Genomic DNA, 22,337 nt, shown 5'->3' with positions numbered 1-22,337 from the left:
GCCCCACCGTCCCCGACTGGGCCGCGCACTCGGCCCGGACCCTCCTCCGCCTCCGCTCGGCCTCCTCAGCCATCTGTCTGGGCCGCTTCCCTCTTACAGAAGAGGCCGCTGCAGCGAAAGTGAAGGCCAGCGCCCTGTGGTAAATTCCCCACATTCCTTCCTCACAGAAAAATAAATAGCCCCGGAGAAAGAACGCAGGAGGAATGATAATGACGGCCGGCAGAGTCCTGGCGGGTCCGGGGTAAACAGCGCAGGCAGCCTGAGCGCCCGCAGAGTCCCTTGCCCTGGGGGACCACTGCCTGTCCCTGGAGGCTGCCTGACCCTGGAGGCTGCCTGTCCCTGGAGGCTGCCAGTCCCCTGGAGGCTATCCCCTGGAGGCTGGCTCACCCTGGAGGCTGCCGGTCCCCTGGAGGCTGCCGGACTCTGGAGGCTGCCTGACCCTGGAGGCTGCCTGTCCCCTGGAGGCTGCTGGTCCTCAGGAGGCTGCCTGTCCCCCGGAGGCTGCCTGTCCCTGGCGGCTCCCTGGGCCATGCCAACTCTCTCAGGTCTCAGGCTTGCTCACATCTGCCCAAGAAGGCTCTGGGAATCCCTTGGTCGGGGGGATGACTTCGGAGGGCAAACGTGTCAAGGGCGGGACACACTTCACTTCTATCACTCAAGCTGCTGTTTACTGGGAACTTCTTAAGTTCCAGGCATTCGGTTTAAGTATTATCATTATGTTATTATGTTGTTTCATTTTCTCTTTGCAAGCTGTGGCCTGGGGGTGCCGTTATACCCACTTGACAGATGAGAAAACAGGCTCAGGAAGGTTTTTGGGTTTTGCCAAGGTTATTTGGCCAGTTAGTGGTATGCGGTCTCCGCTCCTGCCTCTCACTCGCACGTCCGTTCAGCCCACCTGCCCTTCCCAGAAAGCCTTCCTCGACCAAGTCCAGCCCGAGGCGCCGCCTGTTCTCCTCCCATGCCCTGTTCAACCAGGCGTCCTGTACCACTTGCGGGCTACCTTTAGTAAATCACCTCACCTCTCCGGGTCTCGCCTTCCTTATCAGCGAAACAGGGAGGATAATACCTGCTTTGCAGAGTCACCGCTGCGTAAATGAGATGCGGAAATGGTTCCTACAGTATAAAGTACTATGCACGCCTGAGGGGGACTTAACTCAGCCGTTTGCACAAACCCACCTCTGCATAACTCTGCGGGGCTCAGGCTCTGTCTGTCTCTCTTCCTCCTTTCTCTGGCCCTCTCTGGGTCTGGTCTCGCTCTTGTGCTCAGTCAGGCACAGCCCAACTTCCCCTCACTCAGACCCCCCCTCCCCCAGCATCCTCTCTGCAAGGGCACCCCAGCGTCAATCTCTAGCCAACGTGCTGCAGCAGAGAGAACCAGGTTTGAACCCCAGGTCTGCCCCTTGCTAGATGTGAGTACCCAGGCCCCTCTGGTCCAAGAGTGCTAGGAGGCAAGGTGCCGCCAAGGCTGGCTCCCACCTCTCGGCGCACCGCCCTCCAGGGTACCGCGGCCTGGGGCATTCTGGAGGCTGCCGACCCTGCCATGCCCCCAGGGACCAGGCCTATCTGGCTCCCCTCCAGCAGGACCACCCAGCCCCGCCCGCCCCTTGTCCCTCACACTGCAAAAGAACAGAAGACTAGAGGCCAGGAGATTTGGCCCCAGTACCTGTCCTGTCACAGTTTGGGTGAGACATTGGACTAATTCCTGACCCTGTTTGGGCTTATTTGTCCATGTGTTGAAAGAAGGGATTGGACTGGAACAGTGATTCCTAGAGTATGATGCCCCCACACCTCTAGTGGAAGCCAAAGGATTTAAGTGGGACCCTGAGACCTGAAATTGTAATAGGTAAGTTTCACACGTGTAGTGGCAAAGGAGTATAATGAACACATCAAACCTGTGAAGGGCATATTACTGCTTAGGGAAAAGTAGATATTTCAGTAATGAAAGTTAAACACTTTAAAGGAAATAAGGAAATATAGGTGGTGCATGGACTCATTCATTCACCCGATATTTATTGCACCCCAACTAAGGGCCAGGCACCGTTCACAGCCATGAAGAGTAACAAAGATCCCTGCTTGCATTCGAGTAGGGGGGCAAGATAATAAATATATGAGTAATGACACCTGTAAGTCAGAAGACAAATGTTAAAGAAAGAGATAAAGCAGGGACAAGACTTATACTGACTGCATGGGGTGGGGGTGGGGGGTCTGCAAAGTAAATACGGTAATCAAAGTCCCGAAGAAGTCACGCCTGAGTAAAGAAGCGAAGCAGGTGAGGGAGTGAGGCCTGTGCATGTCCAGGAAAAGAGAAACCAGGCAGAGGGAAGAGCTGGTGTTAAGGTCCTGAGGCAGGCTCGCACCTGGCCCGTCTGAGGATGGTGCACGTAAGGTGGAGGTGAGGCACGGATGAAGAAACCGAGTTCTCTAACGGCCCTCCTCCTGCTGCCCTTCTGGATCTTACGGATCCCCCTGCATCACAGCCATTTGCGCGCGCACACACCCACACGTGCACACGCGCACACACACCCTGCAACACACACACGTTCTCAGTAGCTTCTCAGTGCTGCCCAGAGCCTCGCCTGCAGCAGCACCTCCTCCTCTGCGCGCACACCAACACACGAAGGTGTTGCTTGCTTCACACCTGCAGTACACGGAGGCTGGCCTGCACACCCACAGAGGGGCAGAGCCTACATGCGAATGTGTATGCCCTGAGCACGTGCACGTACGCAAGCGAGACGCACAGGTCCTCGGGGGGCCGACCGGCCCAGGCGCGCATGCAGCCGGCATACACCCTGTGGCAGGTGCATTTCTCGCCCGCCGGCCTACCCTGTCTGCAGGGAACTAAGCGACCACACAGCCCTTGCCTGGAGGGCACATGCTACTGTAGAATGCTAAGTGTGCTGCAGGCGTGACTCCAAATTCGCCTCTCCAGCCTCTCTGCCCCTCGGCCATGGTTTCCTCTTTCCAGGGACACGTAAAAATCTACCGCCTGATACTCAAATGTGCCAGTGCGTCTTGTCCTTGTGGAGAATGTCCCCTTTTCTACCCATACTGTGATTAAATGGCAAAGCCGTGTAAAATGCCTTGCGCAGCACTGTAAATGTTAACCAGCTGCCACCAGCATCCCTGCATGTCATAATCCTCGCCCCCGGCTTCATCCCTTCAGGTTGCTGCGGGGAGAGGGGGTGTGGAGCAGCTGATGAGTAGGAGCAAAGGGCCAGACAGGGAGCAGGAGGTCTGGCTTTTAGTTTCAGTCTGGTCCCCAACTCATCGTGAGGCCTCGAGCAAGTCCCATCCCCTCTCTGGCCCAGAGCAGAAACCTGCAGGTGCTCTAGGATCCCTCAGGAAGTGTGTCCCAAATGCACATTCCTGGGCTCCACCCCAGCCCCGGACCACGATTACCCACCTTAACAGTCCCCCCTGAGGGGTTCTGGAGCACTGCCAAGCTGGGGACCCACTGGGCTTTAGAGCGCATGCTTTTATTAATGTGTTTATAAGTGAATTAACGTATGGGAAAATGCTGGAACATAGTGTGGTACATAGTAAGACCCCATAATGTTAACAAAAAATACACTTAAGAAAATATATTTATTTACGTAGTATGCCATCCCTTGGTATGCATACTTTTATGGTCTTACCAGCACCTTCGCATCCATCAGAGAGAGAAGCAGGGCAGGGGTTGCTACACTAGATTACTGACTAAACGACCGAAGCAGAGAGAGACCAAGGAGCCTGGCCAGGATCTCCCAGGATGCAGCCAGAGACCTCGGCTCAGCTTCATGGGAGGTGCCACCCCGGGGCCTTGTCACCTCACCCCCAATGGCTCTGACTTCTGGCCCACAGAGTACCTGTCCTTCCCCTGTAGGCTTACAAAAACTCTGGACACACATGACTTCTCCAGTAACTCAGGGTTCACTGAGAACAGGACAACCGCAGTTAAGTTCCTGCTAGCCATAATATCCCTCTCACTGGGCAGTGCAGGGGCTCCCCAAATTCCTAACATTTCATGCTACCATTTGATCCAAAGTGATCCTTTGTTCCAGTCAACCTGGATTCAAACGCCAGCTGAGCAGATCACTACCTTGAGCGCGTCTTATAAGTGCTATGCCCAGCTCCCCGCTTTGTAAAGGGTGATCCCTACTCTGCAGGGTGATTGTGAGGACTAGGTCTCAGATGTGCAAAGCACCCAGCATCAGGCCTGGCATGGATGCTCCTGCGAGGACACAGCACCATGAACTCACAGGCTCAAGTGGGAGATTCTGGAAGGCAGGGATTCTGTCTCATTCACCTGTGTACCCACACCTACCGCGTGTAATATGTGCTCAATAAATACGTGCTGAATGAACGCAGAAATGAAATGATATCTCCAAAGCAACTCTGTCCTAGTCCTAGCGTACCATTCTATTTCATGACCCATTTCCCAGCTTGGAGGCTGGAGGCTCTGAGCAGGAATGGTCAGGGCCAGAAGGGATGGGTTATGGGGAATGGGAAGTGCCCCCCCCCCGCCATCTGCCAAGGCAGTGACAATGACGGCCATCCAGGGAAGGTGGTGCTCTTGGAGCTTTGAGTGTAATCCTGTTGACTCAGAGCCATAAATAATGCACCAGCATGTTCTCTCCTCACTCTTCTGTCGCGCTGAGAATAGCCCTGGCTACCCTTGCAGGAATTCCACAGGGAAGAGAACAGGACACCAAGATGGGAACAAGCAGGGAACGAGGTTGCTAGGCTGTGGACGGTCAAGTGCCTTCCCTCCAAGCCCATCTTTCCAAACCCGTGAGACGAAGGACCCTGGATGTCAGAGCTGAAAATGCTTTTCGAGGCACCTGCCAGGAGCTCTCCAGGGAGAAGGAAGAAGGCTGAGAAGATGCGGCACCACCCCCACCCTCTTCCTGTTATCTTTTCCTCCTCCCTTGCGATGCCCATCCTAATACGCCCAGGCCTCAACCACCCCTCCACACTCCTCCCTCTCCCTATTCATGCGATGAATAAATACAGAGTGGGTGGTTCCCCTCTTATGCGTTTCGTATGTAAAACTTCAGAGAGAGAGGAAGATTCTATAGCTTTTAATTTAAAAAAATGTTTAAGTTTAAAAGTGGCCGACCTAGAACAGGGCCTCTCCAACTCTAACGTACACGTAATGTAATTGTTTGGGGATGTTGTTAAAATGCAGATTCAGATGCAGGAGGCTGAGGGTGAGGCCTGAGTCTGCCTTTCTAAGAAGCTTCCAGGGGATACTGATAGTGTATCCATGGACCAGACACTGAGCACAGAAAACTAGAGTATTTCCCTACAAGACAGATGGAGAGGCTGAGGCCCAGAGAGGAGAAGGGATGTGCCCAAGAGCACACAGCGGACCTGGGCTCAGAATACAGGCCCCCTGACTCCTCCTAGGGTTTGGCCCTAAGGGGCTTTGGAGTTGAATGGTGCTGCTTGGTGTGGGGAGGGGACAGGTGACAGTGACAGGCAGTGGTAGGCAGTCCTGGGGCAGGCCTTCATTCAGCCACAGGCCAAACCTCCTTGGGTCCACAGGCTCTCACAGGAATAAAAGGAAGTAAGGACTATCCTGAACAGAGGCACTCAACCGAGTGAGTAGCTAAGAACATGCCCTCACCAGCCTGCATTTGAGGCCTGATGGACCACCAGAACCTCCTGGAAGGTGGGGTGCATCAAGTGGCCATTAAGCTGCAAACAAAGATCCGGACGTTGGGTAAGGAGGCTGGGGGAGTGCGGAAGGACCCCGTGGCAGCTCTATCAGGGTGCAGATCCAAGGGAAAGAAGAGAGGAAGGCAAGACCGCCTCCCAGACCAGCCCTGGGAGCCACTCCTCCTTCCCAGGATGGATCTCAAACCCCTTCGCAGGCTCCAGGCCTTGCGCGACCAGCCCCACTGCCCGTGCTTCCCCGCTGCAGCCCCCCCCTCCCCCACCACGATGCCTCACCGCCCTACCCTCCAGCCTTGCTGGCCCTCCTTCAAGCGCTCAGACAGGGCCCAAGCACCTCCTAACCCCAGGGCCTTGGCATCGGCTGCTGCTTAGAAAGCCTAGAATGCTTTCTTCCTTACCCCCTGGGTTGTCCCTTTCTGACCACACTTCTCACCCTTCAGGTCTGTTTCTGGGTCTCAGGGAGGGCTGCCTGCCCTCGGAGGTCACATTCCTCTGCCTCTCCTCTAAACTCTCATTAGATCTGTAATTCCATCATATTTTTCTAAGCGTCAGTCTGCACTGACTGACGACAGTAAGCAGCCCTGAAGGGCAGGGACCTTGGCTGTCATTCCTCTGTTCTGTCCCTGCCTCTGTGCGTAGGCCATGGCTGGGGCTCAGTAAACCTTTGTCGACTGAATGAAGGAATAAATGGATAAAAACACGGCTCACATCAGTACTGCAAAGCCTCCTACCTCCGTGGTTTCTGGCCCTGCTCACCCTGAAGAAGTTGTACGGGACCGGGGTTTGCAAGATTCTCTGGGTCCAGTCCTCTGCTCCGCTACCCTCCAGCTGAGTGGGCTTCGCAGGGCACATCGCGCTCTGAGGTGGGTCTCCAGCGCGGGCCGCTGGGTTAAAAGGAGCCATGGAATCTGGCAAAGACTTTGGAAGCGGTCAAGAGCTTTCAGCGGTAGCATTACTCTGGTGTGTTTGAGGCCCAGAGAGGGAAAGAGCCTCACTCAAGATCACACAGCCAGCGTGTGCTGACACCAGCTCCCACGGGCACAGCTTAAAGCCTACGGCTGAGCTTCGGGCCCACCCAGGCTCAGTGAGAGCGCCATCTGCCTGGCGGCTGGGCAGGGGTGGAGGAGGGAGAGCATTCAGCCTCAGGCCCAGTGCCAGGGTGGGTGGGCGGAGCCCCCAGCGGGAGCCCTGAGTGGGGCCGGGCAGCCGGGCCTGGGGGAGCCAACTGGAGCCCGCTGGGTGGTGGCATACTTGTTCCCCATGCGCGTGACAGTCTATTTTTTATCAGCGCCCTCCCCCCAACTCCATGTACCCTCCCAAAGGGCCCCGTATCAGGAATCATGTCCTGGCTGAGACCAGGGCCACCTTGGGGATCAGGGGGAGTGTCCCCAAGTCCCATTGCCTCATGGAGCCCACAAGTACTAAGCATCCCAGAAGGCAGGGCAGGAGGGCTGGGGAGAAAGAGCACCTCCTACCTGTGTGACCTTGGGCTGGTCCCTGGACCCTCTGACCTCAGTTTCCCCCATCTGTACAGTGAGGGGAGGCATGCCAGACTCCATAGGAGTTCATTACAACTCAAGCTCTTGGGATCCGCTCAAGCTCTATGACACTAATGATACCACTCGCCAGGCCCTGGCAGAGCCTCTGTGCCCACAGCCATCCCAGGGTACGCTTGATCCTCCCTGACCTACTCCCAGGGGAGGAGGGGGGTAGGGAGAAAAAAGGCTGAGCTGGCTCAGGGGCCAACCTCAGAACCCCAGACTCCAGACCTCAGGTTCCTCTTTCCAAGACCTGAGGGATAGAGGTGAAGAAGATCAAAGAGGAACGCTGTGTGTTCTTAAGCAGGTGGCCTCGCCTCTCTGAGCTTCTGGCACACCATCTAAAGTAGAAGAGATTGTGCAGAAGTTAAGCTCACAGGCTCTGGAGCCAAACTGCCTGGGTTTGAATCTAGCCACTTACCAGCTGTGTGACCTTGGGAAGCTCACTTAACCTCTCTGTGCCGGAGTTTCCCATCTGTAAAATGTTGATAATAACAGCACTTACTTCATGGAGTTGTTGACATGTAAAGAACTTAGGATACCCTTGGCACATAGTAAGTAACCATAAATATTAACTTTTTTTCAAGAACTTTGGTTTTTATCTCTCGAACACTCTTAGTCTCCAAGAGATTTTATTCCAGAAGATTAGATGTGTGAGTCTCAGGTCAGCCTACTCTCTTGTCTGTGGGGCTCATCTAGCCTGCCCTTTCCTAGCTGGCCCCAAGTTTTTAGTGTCTGCTGAGATCTTTCACTTCCATGATCCTCTCACATCCTTCCTACCCCATTTCATCGCAGCTCAGAACCGAAGCCTGAGCCCCAGAGGAAACAAATGATTTGTCCCAGACCACCAGCCAGTTAGCTAAGACTAGAGGTTCAAGTATTTGCTCCTGAAGTGCAGTCCAGGCCCTTTCCCACTGCGCTGTGCCCATCCTCCCGCCATCAAAACCTGTTCCTGGCCAAACATCAAAAAGCTCAAGATGTGAGTCTTGAGCTAGGGTCCATCTCCTCAAAGCCTTGCTATTTTAACAGATCAAAACACGACAATACTATTTAAGAAGTAAGAGTTATCTTTTTTAGCATTTATCATCATTTAACTTCAAAACAACAGTAAAGATAGGGTTTATTATTATTTCTATTTATAGATGAGGAAACGCAAGCCCAGAGAGGTTATATAATATGCTTCAGATCTCCCAGCTAGCCAGGAGGACCCAGGGGTCCAGCCACAGAATCTGCGGGTTAGCCACGCAGGAAGCTGGTCACACAGGAGTAGACTGAACTTTGCTTCACCTGCAGTGGGCCTGGGAGGCTGAGCAGGGGAGTAGAGGGTTGCCACAGTCCTATACTATCCTGCCTCACCAAGTGGAAAAGATGAAGCTAGGATGGTGGAATTTCAGGCAGTGGCCAGTTGGTAAAGATTTCATTCTGGAGAGAGAGGGCTTTTGTAAGCCTCTGGAATTACAGGGCCTGGAGGCTGTCCCCACACTGATTCCTCCTCTGGCCACACTAGGTAGAGACTGAGCCCCAGTGTCCAGGGACAGTTCACAAAGGACTATGAGCTCACACACATACACGCAGGCCTAACTCAGCAGAGCCCAGCCACTCCTCTGACCAGATCACAGGCCTGGGGCTCCTTTGGGTCTGCAGCCTGAAGCCATGGGGGATGAAGGCATTTTCATAATCTATAGCCAATGGCCGCCCCCAACCCCCACCCCAGCTCCTAGTTTAAACCATTTATTGTCCTCTGAAATACCCTTCCTCCCAACCAAATCCCTCCCATTCTTCTAGACCCAGGTCCTGGACATGCCTCCTCCATGAAGCCAGCCATGACCATTCTTCCAAATAATATTCAGGTCTCCACTCCAATGGAGTAAGAGAGGCCTTCCTTAACCACCAACACAAAGTATCCCCTCCAAATTGTTCTCCATCTTAGCAGCATGGCGCATATATATATTCTATCTGAAAATATCTTGTGTTTTTCTTTGCCCTCCTTTTTCTTGTCTATTTCTCCAATCAAAATGCAAGCTCCTTGAGGACAGGGACCCATCTCTCTTGTTCATTACTGTAACCCTAGTGCCTAAGGACCCACCTCATCCTGTAGCTAGCCAGGGACACTGAGGTCCATAAAGAGCAAGGGATTCACCCAAGGTCACACAGCAAGCAAGCAGCAGAGATCAGCTTAACACCCAGGTCCCTGCCCTGCAGCCGAGGGCACTTGGCCATCCTCATCCCCACCCCCGTTGACCCTCTGCTGGCCAAGCTTGTCCCTGCCTCCACACAACAGTGGGGGCCAGAGCCTACAAATCCTCCACAATGGAGGCGCCCTTCCACTTCCCTGGGGGCCTGCAGTGCCCCGAGCTGGGCAGCCCTGCCTGCTTCCCGGCCTCGGTCCCTCCCTTCCTGGCATCAGCAGCTCTGATGAGCTCATGTCTGGAAGCCTGGGAGCTGCCCTGAAGGAAAAGGTGCCTCCCAGGCCAGGCCCATGGGACAGCAGCGCGGCAGGTGGAGGGACTCCTAGGCTCAGGGTGACATGTGTCAACCATGGAGATAGGGGGAAAAGGACACATAGAGACTGTTCCTCCTGTGCTTCTCCCATCTCTCCAGATGGTCCTCTGTCACTAGGCCCCCTCCCTTATCAAGGAGCTGCTCTGTCCTAAGGAGGGGGGGCTCTGCTGCCTTCTACTCACAGAACTACCCTGGGCAGAGCTCATCCCCTCCCCAGCCTCAGTCTCCCTGACTCTAGAATGGGGAGAGTAGATAAAATGCTGACTGAAGAAGCTGGGGATCAGCTAGGGAGTGGGCACCTGAATGCCACAGGGTTTTGTCCTTTTTTTCACCTTAGGGGAAGGGCAACAGCCAATAAGAGAGGGAAGGGGTTAAAGGTCTTATTTTTAACCATAAGTGCTGATTCCAACCACAGCTTAATTTAGGGGCTAGCTTGGGAGATGGGGGGAGCTAGCCCACAGCTTGCAAAGTGGGGGCCACCCTGAAAAAAGTGGGAGCTGGGGCAGCACGGCAGCAAAAACCTTGCCTTTCGGAAGTTCTCTGAATATCAAACTAGAGTGATTCTAGTCCATTCCCCTTGTTGTACAGATGGGGAAATTAAGGACCAGAGAGGAGGAAGAGCCAAACCAAGATCTCACATAGAGACAGAAGGAGGGGACCCCACTCCAAAGGGTATTTTCAACTCCCTCAAGGAGCCCCATCCCACTGCCTGAGGTAATACCGAGGTTTGTTTGTGGCTCTGCCCCCCAGCACAGGATGGGGGGGGCAGGCATGGGGGTGGTGACAGGCTGGTGGGCACCAGCAAGACTTCCAGTCTCTTACCCCAGCATACCCTAGTCCCTCTGATCAGCATCTGCTCTCATCCTAGGCCTTGCATCATGACAGGGGCGGGGCACACTCAGACTGCCCCCTTCACCCACCCAGTCCCTGCTGTCTCCAATGCAGTTGTCCCCTCGGGGGTCCTCTGCCCACTCTGTCACTGGAAGCCAGCAAGGACAGGGCTTGCGTCCAGATCACACAGCAAGTTGGTTTATTCCAGTGTCACTTGTCACTCAGGATAGGGTGGGGAGTGGGGTGTCTGGTGCTTCCCTGCTCACTCTTGTTCCTTGTAGACAACCGAGACCAGGAACTCGGGGGGTCCCTGTCCCAATCCAGAGTAAGCCCATAACTTGGGGGTGGCGGTAGGGAGAAAGGGAGACCCTTGCCCCAGAGTCCTCAGAGAGGTCTTGTCAGGGGTTGCTTGGAGCCCCTGATTCCGCAGTGTAGGGCTTCGGAAGGAGCCCCACCCTCCCCTCACTTCACCTCCATGGCTCTCACCTTGCAAACGGGGTAGCGGTCAGGGTGTTGTGCGACTCTGCTGTAGAGCCCTTAGGACAGTTCCTCCTCTGCCCCTAGGTGCTCAGGAAGGGCCTCGATCTGCCCAGGGGGCTCGGCCGGTGCTCCCCACGGTCGGAAGGTTCCGCGTCCCGCATGCGTCGCCCGCCCCGCCAGAGCCCCGCGCCGCCGCCCCGCCCGCGGCAAGGGGGACGCGAGGCCAGCACACGCCGTTCTGCTACCCCACGGGCGCCCATGTTGGTCACCCCGGCGCGAGCCCAGCCCGCCTTTCCCGGAGTCGGCTAGCGGCTCGCAGAGCCCTCCGGCGGGTGCCCACCCGTCAGCCCGGGCTGCCCCGGCCCCCCGAGGCGCTCGCGGGTTGGGGATCGAGCGCCGGACCCCCCGCGCAGCCCCGGGAAGTAGCTTCCCCGCGTCGTGGCGTCCTCCCGCTCCGGGGCTGCTCGAGAGATTCCAGCTTTCCCCAGCACGTCCCCCCGTCCCCCCCGCCACCGTACAGATGGGGAAACTGAGGTCCACACTGTAGCAGCGACTCGGCCAAGGTCACCCTGTGCGCGGGGACCGGAGCCCAGACGTACCACCTCCACCTGGGCGGCGCGGGGAACGGCACAGGTGGGAAGGGGCGAGGCTCGCCGGGCGCCGGCACCCCTGCCCCGCCAGCGCCCCTCACTCACCTCCTGCCGCCGCGCGCGGTCCCCGAGCTCACCGGCGCCGCCTCCTCTGTGCACCTGGCCGCGTCCGTCAGTGCGCCCCGCCCCGAGACCCCCGCCGTCCCCGCTCCGCCCCGGGCGCCCCCTCCGCGTCGCCGCCGCCGCCGCCACCACCTCCTAGCGGGCTGCTCGGGGACCCGGAGCCGGGAGCCGGGAGGGCTGGGCGGGCGGGAGGGCCAGCCGCGCTCCTGCCGCCCGCTCCCCGGGGCCCTAGCGCCGCCCCGCCCGCCGCCCCGCCCAGCTCCCCCCCACCCCCACCCCCGTGGGGCGACTCCCTTCCCTGCGGGCTCGGCCCAGGGATCCCGGCGGTCCCCCTGTTCTCCCGCTTTCTTCCCTTGTGCCGCACTCTGCTACCTCGTTGTGCCTCTCTGTTTCCTCCTCCTTTTTTGTATCTCCAGGTCAGTCCCTAAAATCCTCTGCTTTCATTTCACCCAGTTCTTCCTGTCTCCCCATCTTTTTTCTCAATTCCCACCAACCACCCCTGTCTTAAATGTGTCTTTGTGATTCTGTCCCCAGAATTGATACCATCCCCACCTCCCCAGCCCCTTTCCTTTCTGACCCAGATGCAGTACCCCTCAGGCCCATCTTCCCTAGCCCTTCTCAGCCCTGGTGACTAGCGTAACTGTCTACCTTGACAGGACTCAGACAGATGGGGACCGAGGAAGCTTGCCACCTCCCCGCTGGCCTGGGGCCATCCCCGGGCTTAACGGGTGGGTCCGGAGCAGCCAGGGCAGGGAGGCTGTGCGGCTCCTGGGTCTCAGTTCCCCATCTTTTCATTGAACTAAATGCCATTCAGATTGGGCTAGCAGAGCCCCATGGCAGCGGTCAGTGTGCCTCAGAGTCAAGTGCGGATGCTGGTACCGGTCGAGACGCCCACATTCTAGCACACCCTCCCAGTGGTGAGGAGCCAGTGGGCTTGGAAACAGTACTGATAACAAGCACCTTTCACACTCCCACCAATTTTGAAAAAAAAAACTACACTTGGAAAAGCGTTGGCCTGGGTTTTCACCAAAGTTTCCCTGGGTTCCAAGTACCCCACCCCTTCAACCAGGGTGAAGGATGGTTCCACTTTCATTTGTCTTTCATATCAAGGTTCTGTGTTTAGATTTCTGCTAGAGGAAGCTAGAAGTGTGCTGATGTGAGCCCACCCCAGCAGAGGGCCTGTGAAACCCAGAGCTGCAGGTGGCCTGTGCTTGGGACATCCCCTGTCCCCAGCGGGTGGGCTCAGCGTGCAGGAGGTCAGGTGACAGGGGGGCAAACCCTCCCTGGCTGCTCCCATCCCTCTGGTGGGCCTCAGGGTCTGCAGAGAATCCCTCTGGCCCTGTGCGGATCTTGCGCTGGGGCTGTCACAAGTGGAGGTGGGACACATGGAGGGGGTCCTGGGGATTGGCACCAGGTAAGCTACTGCCTGCCTGATGAGTACATGTGCTAGAAAAGTGGCTATAGCCCAGCCTGTGGGGAACCAGGAAACAAACTGTGTGGGTGAGAGAGAGAGGGGGAGGGAGGAGAGAAGCTAGAATTACTGTGTGGGTGGGTATGAAAGAGAAAGAGATGGGGAAGAGGAAGGAGGACAGAAAGTGGTTCAGTCTATACGTAGGTGTGTGACAGTGGGTGTGCAAGAGTGGATATGCCTGTAGGAGAGAATGTGTGCATGCAGGAGAGATTTTAAAGTGTAGGTATGTGAGCAAAAGAAAATGGAGAAAAGAACATGCTTTTAACCTGTATGTAAGGAAGGGAATATGTGTGCTTGGATGTTTCCAGGTGGGACTGTAGCTCTGTGTGCAAATCTGATACATGTGTCCACATGTGAAAGGTAGGCACGCCCAAGTGAGGTGTGTGTGTGTGTGTGTGTGTGTGTGTGTGTGTGTGGAAGGGTGTACTGCTGTATGCCCCATGCATGGATATGTAGGTATCTGAGGGCATGCATATGTGTGCACGTGTGTGCGGATGTGTGATTATATCCATGTGCGTATTTGCGTAAGAACATGGTGTGGAGATACCATGTGCATATATGCACCCCTTTGGGGGGGTGTGACCGTGCGTGAGTGCATGTGTGAGGTACGTGTGAGCCTGTGTGTCTTGCTCCCACACCATTGCCCTCCTATGCTGGTCCCTGTGGAAGTGAGAGGGGGCGTGGATGGCATCCCGCCCAGCCTCCTGCTCTGTCTACCTTCTCCCACAGGCCTAAAGAGCAGGCATCTTGTCTTTGGTCCAGTGACCACTGTCAGCTCCTACAGTGGCCAGGGGTTCCTCTGCCTCAACGGTATAGACACGGCCAGGGGCAGGGTGCATCTGACAAGCCAGATTCACACCCTCATCCCCACCTTAGAGGCTCAGAGCGTGTCCATTAGAGTTGGAAAGGCCCCCGGTAGCAAATGGCCTGGGGAGGAGGGAAGGTAGCTCTCCCCAAGCCACAGATGCAGGAGGGGCTGGATCAGTAGTGGGTCCCAGGTCTCCCTAAGTGTACGGGAGGGGGTGAAATATGGCTTGGCAGAATCCTCCACCATCCTCCAGAGCTTGAACAACCTTTTTCCAGCCCTAGGTGGGTGGAAGAACACAGCCTGCTGCCTTGTTTCCATGGAGACAAGGCAGCACAGGAGGTGGTTGAAAGCATGAGCCCAGACCTCCTGGGGTTCAAACCTCGGCTCCTCCACCCACGGGCCTAAGACTGTGACAAGTCACTTAAACTCATTGTGCCTTAGTTTCCTCATCTGTGAAGCAGAGGTAAGGAAAGTATGAACTTCATAGGGTTGTTCAGAGGACGAAATGAAGTAACCCATACAAAACAGGACAGCGTGTGGCAGCTGTACTGGGGGGCAAAAGCCCTGGGTTCCAGCTCGAGCTTTGTACCAACGGGCTGTGTGACCTTGGACAAGCTGCTTGCCATCTCTGGGCTTCAGAGTCTCCACAAGATTATCGCCACAATAATCTCGACCGGCCCTGCTGGTCATGCGCAGCTGAGACCTTGTGGGGAGGACAGTGGCAGTAGCTCCGGGCTCTCTTGGTGAGTTGTGGACCAGCTATTGCTGGCGGAGTCCCCATCATGAGCCCTACCCGACACTTTCCTGCCCATGTATGTTCTCTCCTGATGGCAGGAAACCTGAGCTGCCGGCCACTGCTCACCTCATCTCTCTGCACACTTTGCCCCTCCAGCCTGCCGAGGATGACACTTTGCCCTGCTCAGCTGGTACTCAGGCTTTAGAGAAATGGCACCAGTGCCCACCCACCCCAGGTGGTGGGTGCCCAAGGCAGAAGATGCCATGACCCATCCTTAAAACTGCCAGGGGGCACTCAAGAGAGGCGGTATAATTGCGGAAGGACGGGGGTAATTGTCTGAAGATGCTTATAATCCTTTGGCGGTACTGGGAGGAAGCTTTAAAAGGAAGCCCTAATCCACTAATAACCTGGCAGCTCCACAGGCCTCTTAGCTCCGGATCTCCAGGCAGAGAGAAGGGACTCTGGCCGCTCCCTTTCCTGAGGGAGCAGAAAGGCCAGAGTGGACTCTGACCCAAGACCACCTGGATTTCAACTCTCCTGCAAGACCCAGCTTCCTTCCTGCCTCCACCTCCAAGAAGACTTCCCTGAGACATTCGTCCTAAGGTCACTCCTGCCCCCTCCATCCTTAGAAATGTTCAGGCCAGAACTGGAGGCCATTTGGCTGGACATTAAAGGAAGAAATGAGCCGGACTGTGAGGAAGAAAGACTGATCGTAGTCTCAGCTCCCACACTGACAATGTGACTTTGGGCAAGGAACTTAGGTGTCTGAGCCTCAGCTGTGTCACCTATAAAATGGGGGGATTAATACCTGCCTTGGAAGGCCATATAGTGATATGGACGAGAATGGGATACCACAAAATGACCTAGCTCTGTGTAAGGACCAACAGGATTCATTAAAGGTGGCCCCTCTCCTGCCTTCACTCATGGTCTCTTCCACTTCAGGAGGTCACAGACGACACTGTCCCCTTGTAACTCCAGAATACAGTGGTGGCTAAGAACAAAGTCCTGTATTCAAAAAACCATGGTTGAATCATGGCATAGCAGCTTACGAGTCAGGAGTCTTAGACAAGTCACCTATGTTCTTTGAGCCTCAATCTTCTCATCCGTGTAATGGAGATAATTGTAGTATGTCCCTCATGGAGATTGCTCTGAGGTTAAGTGAAATGATATAGGTAAAGCTCTTAGCACAGTGGGCTGGGCACATAAGGACTTACTTAAATAATAGCTTTCATACTGTTGAGTTGGTGATGATCATTTTAATTATTATTAATGTCCATCATGTGATCACTCTAAAATTTCCAAAACACTAACCCAATCTAAGAGCATTGCAACCTCACGATCGCTCTGTGAGATAGAGAGGGCTCCTATTTTAATTTCATTTTCACGAATGAGGAAACTGAAATTCACCAAGGGAAAGCAGTTTGCTGGGGTTTGGCCGGTTGGTATCAGGTCCAGAACCAGCACCATGGCTCCTGACCCTCAGCCAGGGTCTGTGAGAGGGAAGGGAGCAGGTCCTGGGGCTTGCAGGCTCTTGGGGACCTGAGTTTGGGCTAACTCTGGTATGAGGGCCCATCTCCAAGTTCAAGGCTGCTGGGCCCTCCTGGATCCTCCTTCTTCTTGCCCTTGATGCATCGAAGGCATCTGCTGGAGATCCCGTCCAGCTCCCTGTGTGACCCAAGCGTGGGGGAGTGGGGCGGGGTGGGGGGGGGCGGGCAATGCTGGCCATGGAGGAGGATCAGAGCCTGGCGAGAATTATTTCAGAAAGGAGAGTGGGCGGGACGGCCGGTGGGATGTCAGCCAGGGCAGCAGCCTTGCCTGCAGAGAAATGAGGTGTTCCTCCAGTTTCCTGACGCATTAGCCCTCCCAGGCCTGTGTGGCCCACATGCCCTGTGCCCCCAGCATCTGCTGGCGGCGGCTCCTGCCTCAGTAAGCATGGCTGGGCTCACGTCCTCCCCGTCTGGACCCACTTCAGCGTTTCCATGGGCCCGGGCAATGAAGGTGATCCAGTGTGGGTTTCCCTGTCCTGCCCTGCTCTGCTGTCTCCTGAGCCTGTGGGGAAATGATCTCTCTCCCTCCTTTCCTTCCTCCCCGCCTTCCTTCTTTCCCCCCTCCCTCCCTGACTCCCTCCCTTCCATCCTTCTTTCCTTCCTTCCTTCCTTCCTCCCTCCCTGACTCCCTCCCTTCCATCCTTCTTTCCTTCCTTCCTTCCAGGCAGTGCACCCTGAACTCTTCCTTATACACTGTCCTTGGGTCCTCGCTGCAGCCCAGGTGACATAGATCCTGCCTCTGTCGTCTCTAATAGATGGGAAACGGGGGCCTGGGGGAGGAATGTGGCCCAGCTCAGCCACCAACAGGCCGAGAGACCTGGAGCAGTCTCTTGCTCACTCTGGGCCTCAGTTTTTCCACCTGCAAAATCAGGAGGTCAGATTGGATCCGAGGCTTTAGCATGTACCTCGAGAACTCCACGAGGGCAGCAAGCTCATCTGCTTTGCCAAGTGCTGTGTCCCCAGCACCCTCGAGCAGCCGGGGTACAGTATGTTCAGTGAGGCCGTCCTGCCCCGTCATTGCCTGGAATCCAAGGCCATTTGTTGCCACGAATGACAAGAGGGAGAGATGGACCTCCGTTTAGCCGAGCATGCTCACAGGGCTTTCTCTCGCGGACTTGTCATGTGCCCCTTTGGCAGAGAGAAGAGTGGGCGTAGATGCTGCACAGCTGGGTCTGCATGAAACTTCCAGCCCCCCCGCCTGTCTCCCCACAGCTGTTAATTGGGGCGTGGCCGTGGGACAGTGAGGCGCTGTTACGTATCATGGGAAAGTATGGTTAGGAGACCTGTGGGGTGTCCGGTGGGCTCTGGCAGTCCAGGAGGAAAGGGGTGTGAGCTTACCTGGTTTCTGGGCAACCCTGGGCCCTGGGCTGGGGCTGGAGCTGGAGCGGGCTGTCACCACCCGCTGAGCCTTCACCACGTCCCAGTCCTGGCTGGCCCTGTTATCATGCTGGGGCCCCCGTCGTGCTTCCCTGAAGCAGCTGGGTGGCTGGATGCCCAGGGCATTGGGCAGCTCTGGTGCTCCTTGGGTGGCTCTGCAAGCCGAGTTGTCCCCATTCCTGTCCTCCTCCAAGTTCACGAGCCCTGCCTCTCCCTGGAGGCCCTCCTCGCTGCTGCTCTCCTCAGCCTCCAAGGCCAGACACCTGTAGCTCCCATCAGGGATCCGGAAGGTGCAGGGGGTAGGCCTGTCTTCGCTGAGTCCACGGGGTGGAGGTGGAAGGTGGGGACCCAGCATGATGCTGCCTCTCCTTAGTGAGGCAGAGAAGCTGGGGCCAGGCCAGCCACCTATGTGAACACCGGTCTTTGCTCCTCTTGGGGTCTCCTCTCTGGCTCTCTGCAGCTTTGTCTCCCTCAGCCAAGTCCCAGAGCTGGGGCAAGGTCCAACCGTGGGGCCCTCCTGGGCTGGGTGGGGTGGTAGGCCCCCAAACCTTCCTCTCAACCTGTGTCTGGTCTGTGAGGCCCTCCTTCAAGATGATCTACCTGCCCAGGGAGAAAAGAAAGAGCAACATGAGACAGTCTGCTGGGTGTTCTGGGCTGAATGTCTGAGACCTGCCCACCTTGAGGGGGCCCTGAGAACTGGCTGGGGCTTGGGGTACAGGTCTCACACACCCATGGAAAAGTCCCAAACTTCAGTCACTCAACATCCCAAATTTTCACCATAACCTTATGCCACCTGACACCCTATTTGCTTAATATTTTTCCATAAATCAACTTTAAATAACTTACTTCTATTACTTCAGACTTATCTGAAGCAATAGTTGCGGGAAAACCACAAGTATGTTGTGCTAAGTCGTTTCCCTCCTAATACACATTAAATAAGTATCTAGTTATTTAAAAATACTTAACCGCCTAGAAAGAATTCCCTCACATGCCTGCAAAGGTACATACACCATAGGCATCGCAGGAACGATGGGGCGGAGGATGCAAGGCTGGGGCCAGGGACCCCCTGAGGGGGCTGTGCCCCAAGGGGGACGGTGGCAGCAGTGTGCTTTTGTGCCCAGGCTTTGAGCTAGACCCCGAGCCCTGCCACCTGTGGAGCTGGCAGCAAGTCACATGGCCTCTCTGAACCTCAGCTTTCCCATCTGTGAAATAGGAACTCTAATATTTCCAATGTAGTGTTGCATGGAGAATTAAGTGAGAAAATGCGTGCCGAGGACTCAGTATGGTTTCTGAGATATAATTTAATACATGTTGGCTATTCTTTTATTACACAAAAATGTCTTGAGCTTCTGTTGATGGCAGACACCGTACAAGCTAGTGGGAATACAATGGGGATAAAGAAGATACGGTACTCTGGCTTCATGAAGCCTTAAAATCCGGTGGGGGGAGCTGTGAATGATAACAAGAACCATAATAATAACAGTATGATTATTTATAAATGTTAACAAAGTTGATGATTTCGGAGAGAGGGGACGAGGAGGCTTCTCATAGGGTATGCGGGATGCGGGGAGGGGATGCGTGGGAGAGGAACTTGGGCGGGAGAACTGGCTGGGCTGGGAGGCAGATGGAGAGTGGGTGTGGAGGAAGAGGGAGGAGTCTAGGCTGCAGGTTTGTCGCTCTGGTGACAGGGTGATTTTGTTAATAGAGATCAGGGGTACCTGGGAAGGAGCAGGTATCCAGAGGAGCAGGGAGATGAGTTTGATTTGGCTTCCAAGGGAGATGAGTGTGGTCAGCTCCACGTAGGGGCCTGGAGAGCAGGGGAGAGCTCCAGGCTGGAGACAAAGGCTTGAAAATCATTTGTGGAGGCACAGGGCGGAGGTAGACAAGATGCCCCAGGATGGGCAGCTAGAGCTTAAAACAGGGCCAGTGGCTATGTACACAGGGAGGAAACCCAGGGATTTATAGATCTTGGTTAACAGATTCCACCACCGCTTAGCTATATAACTCTGGCAAGTATGCACTCTCTGAATCTCATCCTACTGGGAAATGGGGAGAGAAGAACCACCCCCCCAAGAAACACACACACACACACACACTGGCTGGCCATGAATAGTGGAGAATCCTGAGATGTGATGGAAGTCTGGGGACACTAGTGACCTCGCCTGCTGTGGTCCTTGACCTGGAGGTCACTCCTCCGCCCTCCAGGTGGGGTCAGGCCCCCCCACCCCAGCAGGCTGGGCCAAGGCCTCGGCCTCTGGGGAGCTGTGCCAGGAGAGTGTGGTAGGCAAGGGGAAAGATAAGTGCATCACCAGGCCCTGGGGCAAATCAGCGCCAACCAGGGAAAGGCAAACAAGCGTCAGAATCAGAAAGAGAACAGGCACCTGTTACGGCAGCCTCTGTGGCAGTGAAATGAGCACAAAGAAGCCAACCTTCTGCCCAGAGAAGAACTGAACACCTGTTCCACACTGGGTTATTCACTGAGGTTGTTGAAATAAATCATCACGACAACGCTTCGAGAGAGGTACTGCTCTTATCCCATTTCCGAAGTGAGGAAACTGAGGCTCAGACAGGCGAAGTGGCTTGTGCCTAAGTCACACAGCTAGTAAGCGGCAGGGCTCCATCTGAACCCAGCTCTGACACCTTGACCGTGGGGGTGGACACAGAGACGTGGAAGGGATAGCTCCGGCGCCTCTCTCCTCTCTGTGCCTTGTCTCACTCAGCTGCTGCCAGGTTTCCACACTAGAGGGTCACAGAATCTTCGAATCTCATGAAGAGCCAGTAGAATTCTGAAAAGACCTAACTGGCCATGGGACCTTGGGCAGGTGCCTTCTGTATCCCTGAGTCCGCTTGCCGCAAGGCACAATGGCTGGGGTTGAGCCGGATGATGCCGGAGGGTCCATCCGACCCTGGCATCGCAGGATGCCGTGATTTTAAGCCCATGGAGCCCCGCTCCCCACCACCCGCCTCCACTACCACCCACACCGTCACAGAGCCAGATGGCAACAGGCGGGAGTGGGCGCGGGGGGCAGGGCTCCCTCTGACGCCCCACAGGGGCTTCGCCTTGCTCTCTCTCTGCTTCTGTTTTGCTGTATTTGACGGTGGCCACGGTTTCCAGGAAAGAAGAGAGAGGCGGAAGAGTTAACTTTCCGCCACCCACACAAATATTTTTGGCCGGCTTTGTCTTCACGTTGCCAAGCCAGGAGGGAGGGGTTGGCAGGAGCACTCCAATGCAAGTCTCCCTCCTGAGGAGGGAGGACTCCCAACCCAGCTGGGGGGCCTGGGCAGGCCCCTTGCGGCCTGAGTGCTGGAACACCCACTGAGCTCAGGAGCCTAGGGCAGGGGCAGGGTGGTCAGGACCCACAGCAGGAATGGCAGCTTCCCCTTACTGAGCAGCCTCTAGTGCACGGCCAAGCCTTTTACCGAACACTCCTGGGTGGCAGGTGTGTGTGCGCTGCCTACGGATGAGGAAACTGAGGCAAGCAGAGATGAAGTCCAAATCCAGAGGCACAGCAGTGCTGAGGGGTAGAGCAGGACGTGAGTCCAGCTGCTGGGCTCTGGGCTCTTACCCTCTGCTCCCAGTGGCTGGAGACTATCTCCGGCAACCCCCGCAGGGGGCCTGTCTGTGTGGACACATCTCCAAGGTGGGCAGGAGAGAGCCTGCTCCAACCTCAGCAGAAACAGGAGGGGGGTCCTCTAATTCTGGCTCCCCCAGACCCACATCCCTCATCGGGCCGCAGGCTCCAGGGGTACTGAGCCTCAGCAGGCAGGGCTGACACAGAAGGCACAAACCTGTTGCTCTTTTCTCAGAGAGGGCAACTCTGAGCCCAGAGCCAGGGAGGAGAAGCCCAGGTTACCCAGCAAGTCAGATGCAAGCTTGGCACTAGGACCCAGGCACCCAGGCACCTGCCTCCCGCTAAGTCCTGCTCCACCCTGTGGGGTCAGCTTTCCCTCCTCCCTCTCCTGACCTCCGGCAGTCCAAACAGGGTACCCAGCTGAGCTGTGAGTCAGATGCTCTATACTCCCTGTCCATACAGTCTGAGGGCCTGCCCAGATCTCCTGAGGGTGGGCCCAGGGAACATGGCCTTGGGAGCCTCATGTTCCTCCTGCTGTTCGCTATGTGGTGGGGGAGACACTGGCTTTGGAATCAGATCTGGGTTCAAATTCTGACTCTACCATTTAGTGGCTGCCTGACCGTGGGCAAGTCTCTTCATATTTGTGAGCTTCAGCTTCCCCAGCTGCAAAATGGGTTAAAATAGGATGTACTTCAAAGGGTTGATGTAGGGATTCATTGAAAAACATAGGCTCATTCCTTCACTCTGAAGAGAATGAGGGAGCATTGTTGTATGCGGCTCAGCTGCTGGGCCCTGGGGATGAATGTATAGCCAGATGAGTGTACAGCACAGTCTGGCCTCCCCGGATTCCGCATCCCCAGTTCCCACAGCCTGCTTTGTGGCTGCAGGGGAGGGTAGAGGGAGTGAGGGGTGGTGAGGGTCAGGCTTAAGTAGGTGCATTGCAGGGGTCAGAGCCTGGGGTCCCAGTTTTGACTCTCCCACTGACTTAGTGAGTCATATTGGGGAAAATCACAGGATCTGATTCTACAGTGGGGGGATGGAAGTAGGCAGAGAGGGGAGAAGCAGCCCAGAAAGACTAGACTCTCATTCCTCTGAAGGCCCTTT

General features: G+C 55.8%; 1 protein-coding gene across 4 annotated transcripts in view; it reads right to left on the bottom strand.

The window, feature by feature from the left end:
* Positions 1–18,031, bottom strand: part of SYNPO (synaptopodin) — a 36,678-nt gene extending 18,647 nt beyond the window's left edge. The window contains exon 1 of one of the 4 annotated variants that reach the window (XM_081825633.1): positions 17,623–18,031. In XM_081825633.1, coding sequence (XP_081681759.1) covers positions 17,623–18,016 — 394 coding nt within the window. In that variant the 5' untranslated portion in view covers positions 18,017–18,031. Of the gene's footprint in view, positions 1–7,617; positions 7,634–11,015; positions 11,195–11,704; positions 11,889–17,622 lie in introns of those variants that run through there. The other 3 variants (XM_081825635.1, XM_081825638.1, XM_081825639.1) reach the window with 3 other exon arrangements.
* Positions 18,032–22,337: the final 4,306 nt, after the last annotated feature.

Source organism: Leptonychotes weddellii, chromosome 7 (genome assembly GCF_054177405.1).
Source record: "Leptonychotes weddellii isolate Sample4059 chromosome 7, ASM5417740v2, whole genome shotgun sequence".
Classification (NCBI taxonomy): domain Eukaryota; kingdom Metazoa; phylum Chordata; class Mammalia; order Carnivora; family Phocidae; genus Leptonychotes; species Leptonychotes weddellii.
This window is presented reverse-complemented; position numbering and strand designations above follow the sequence as displayed.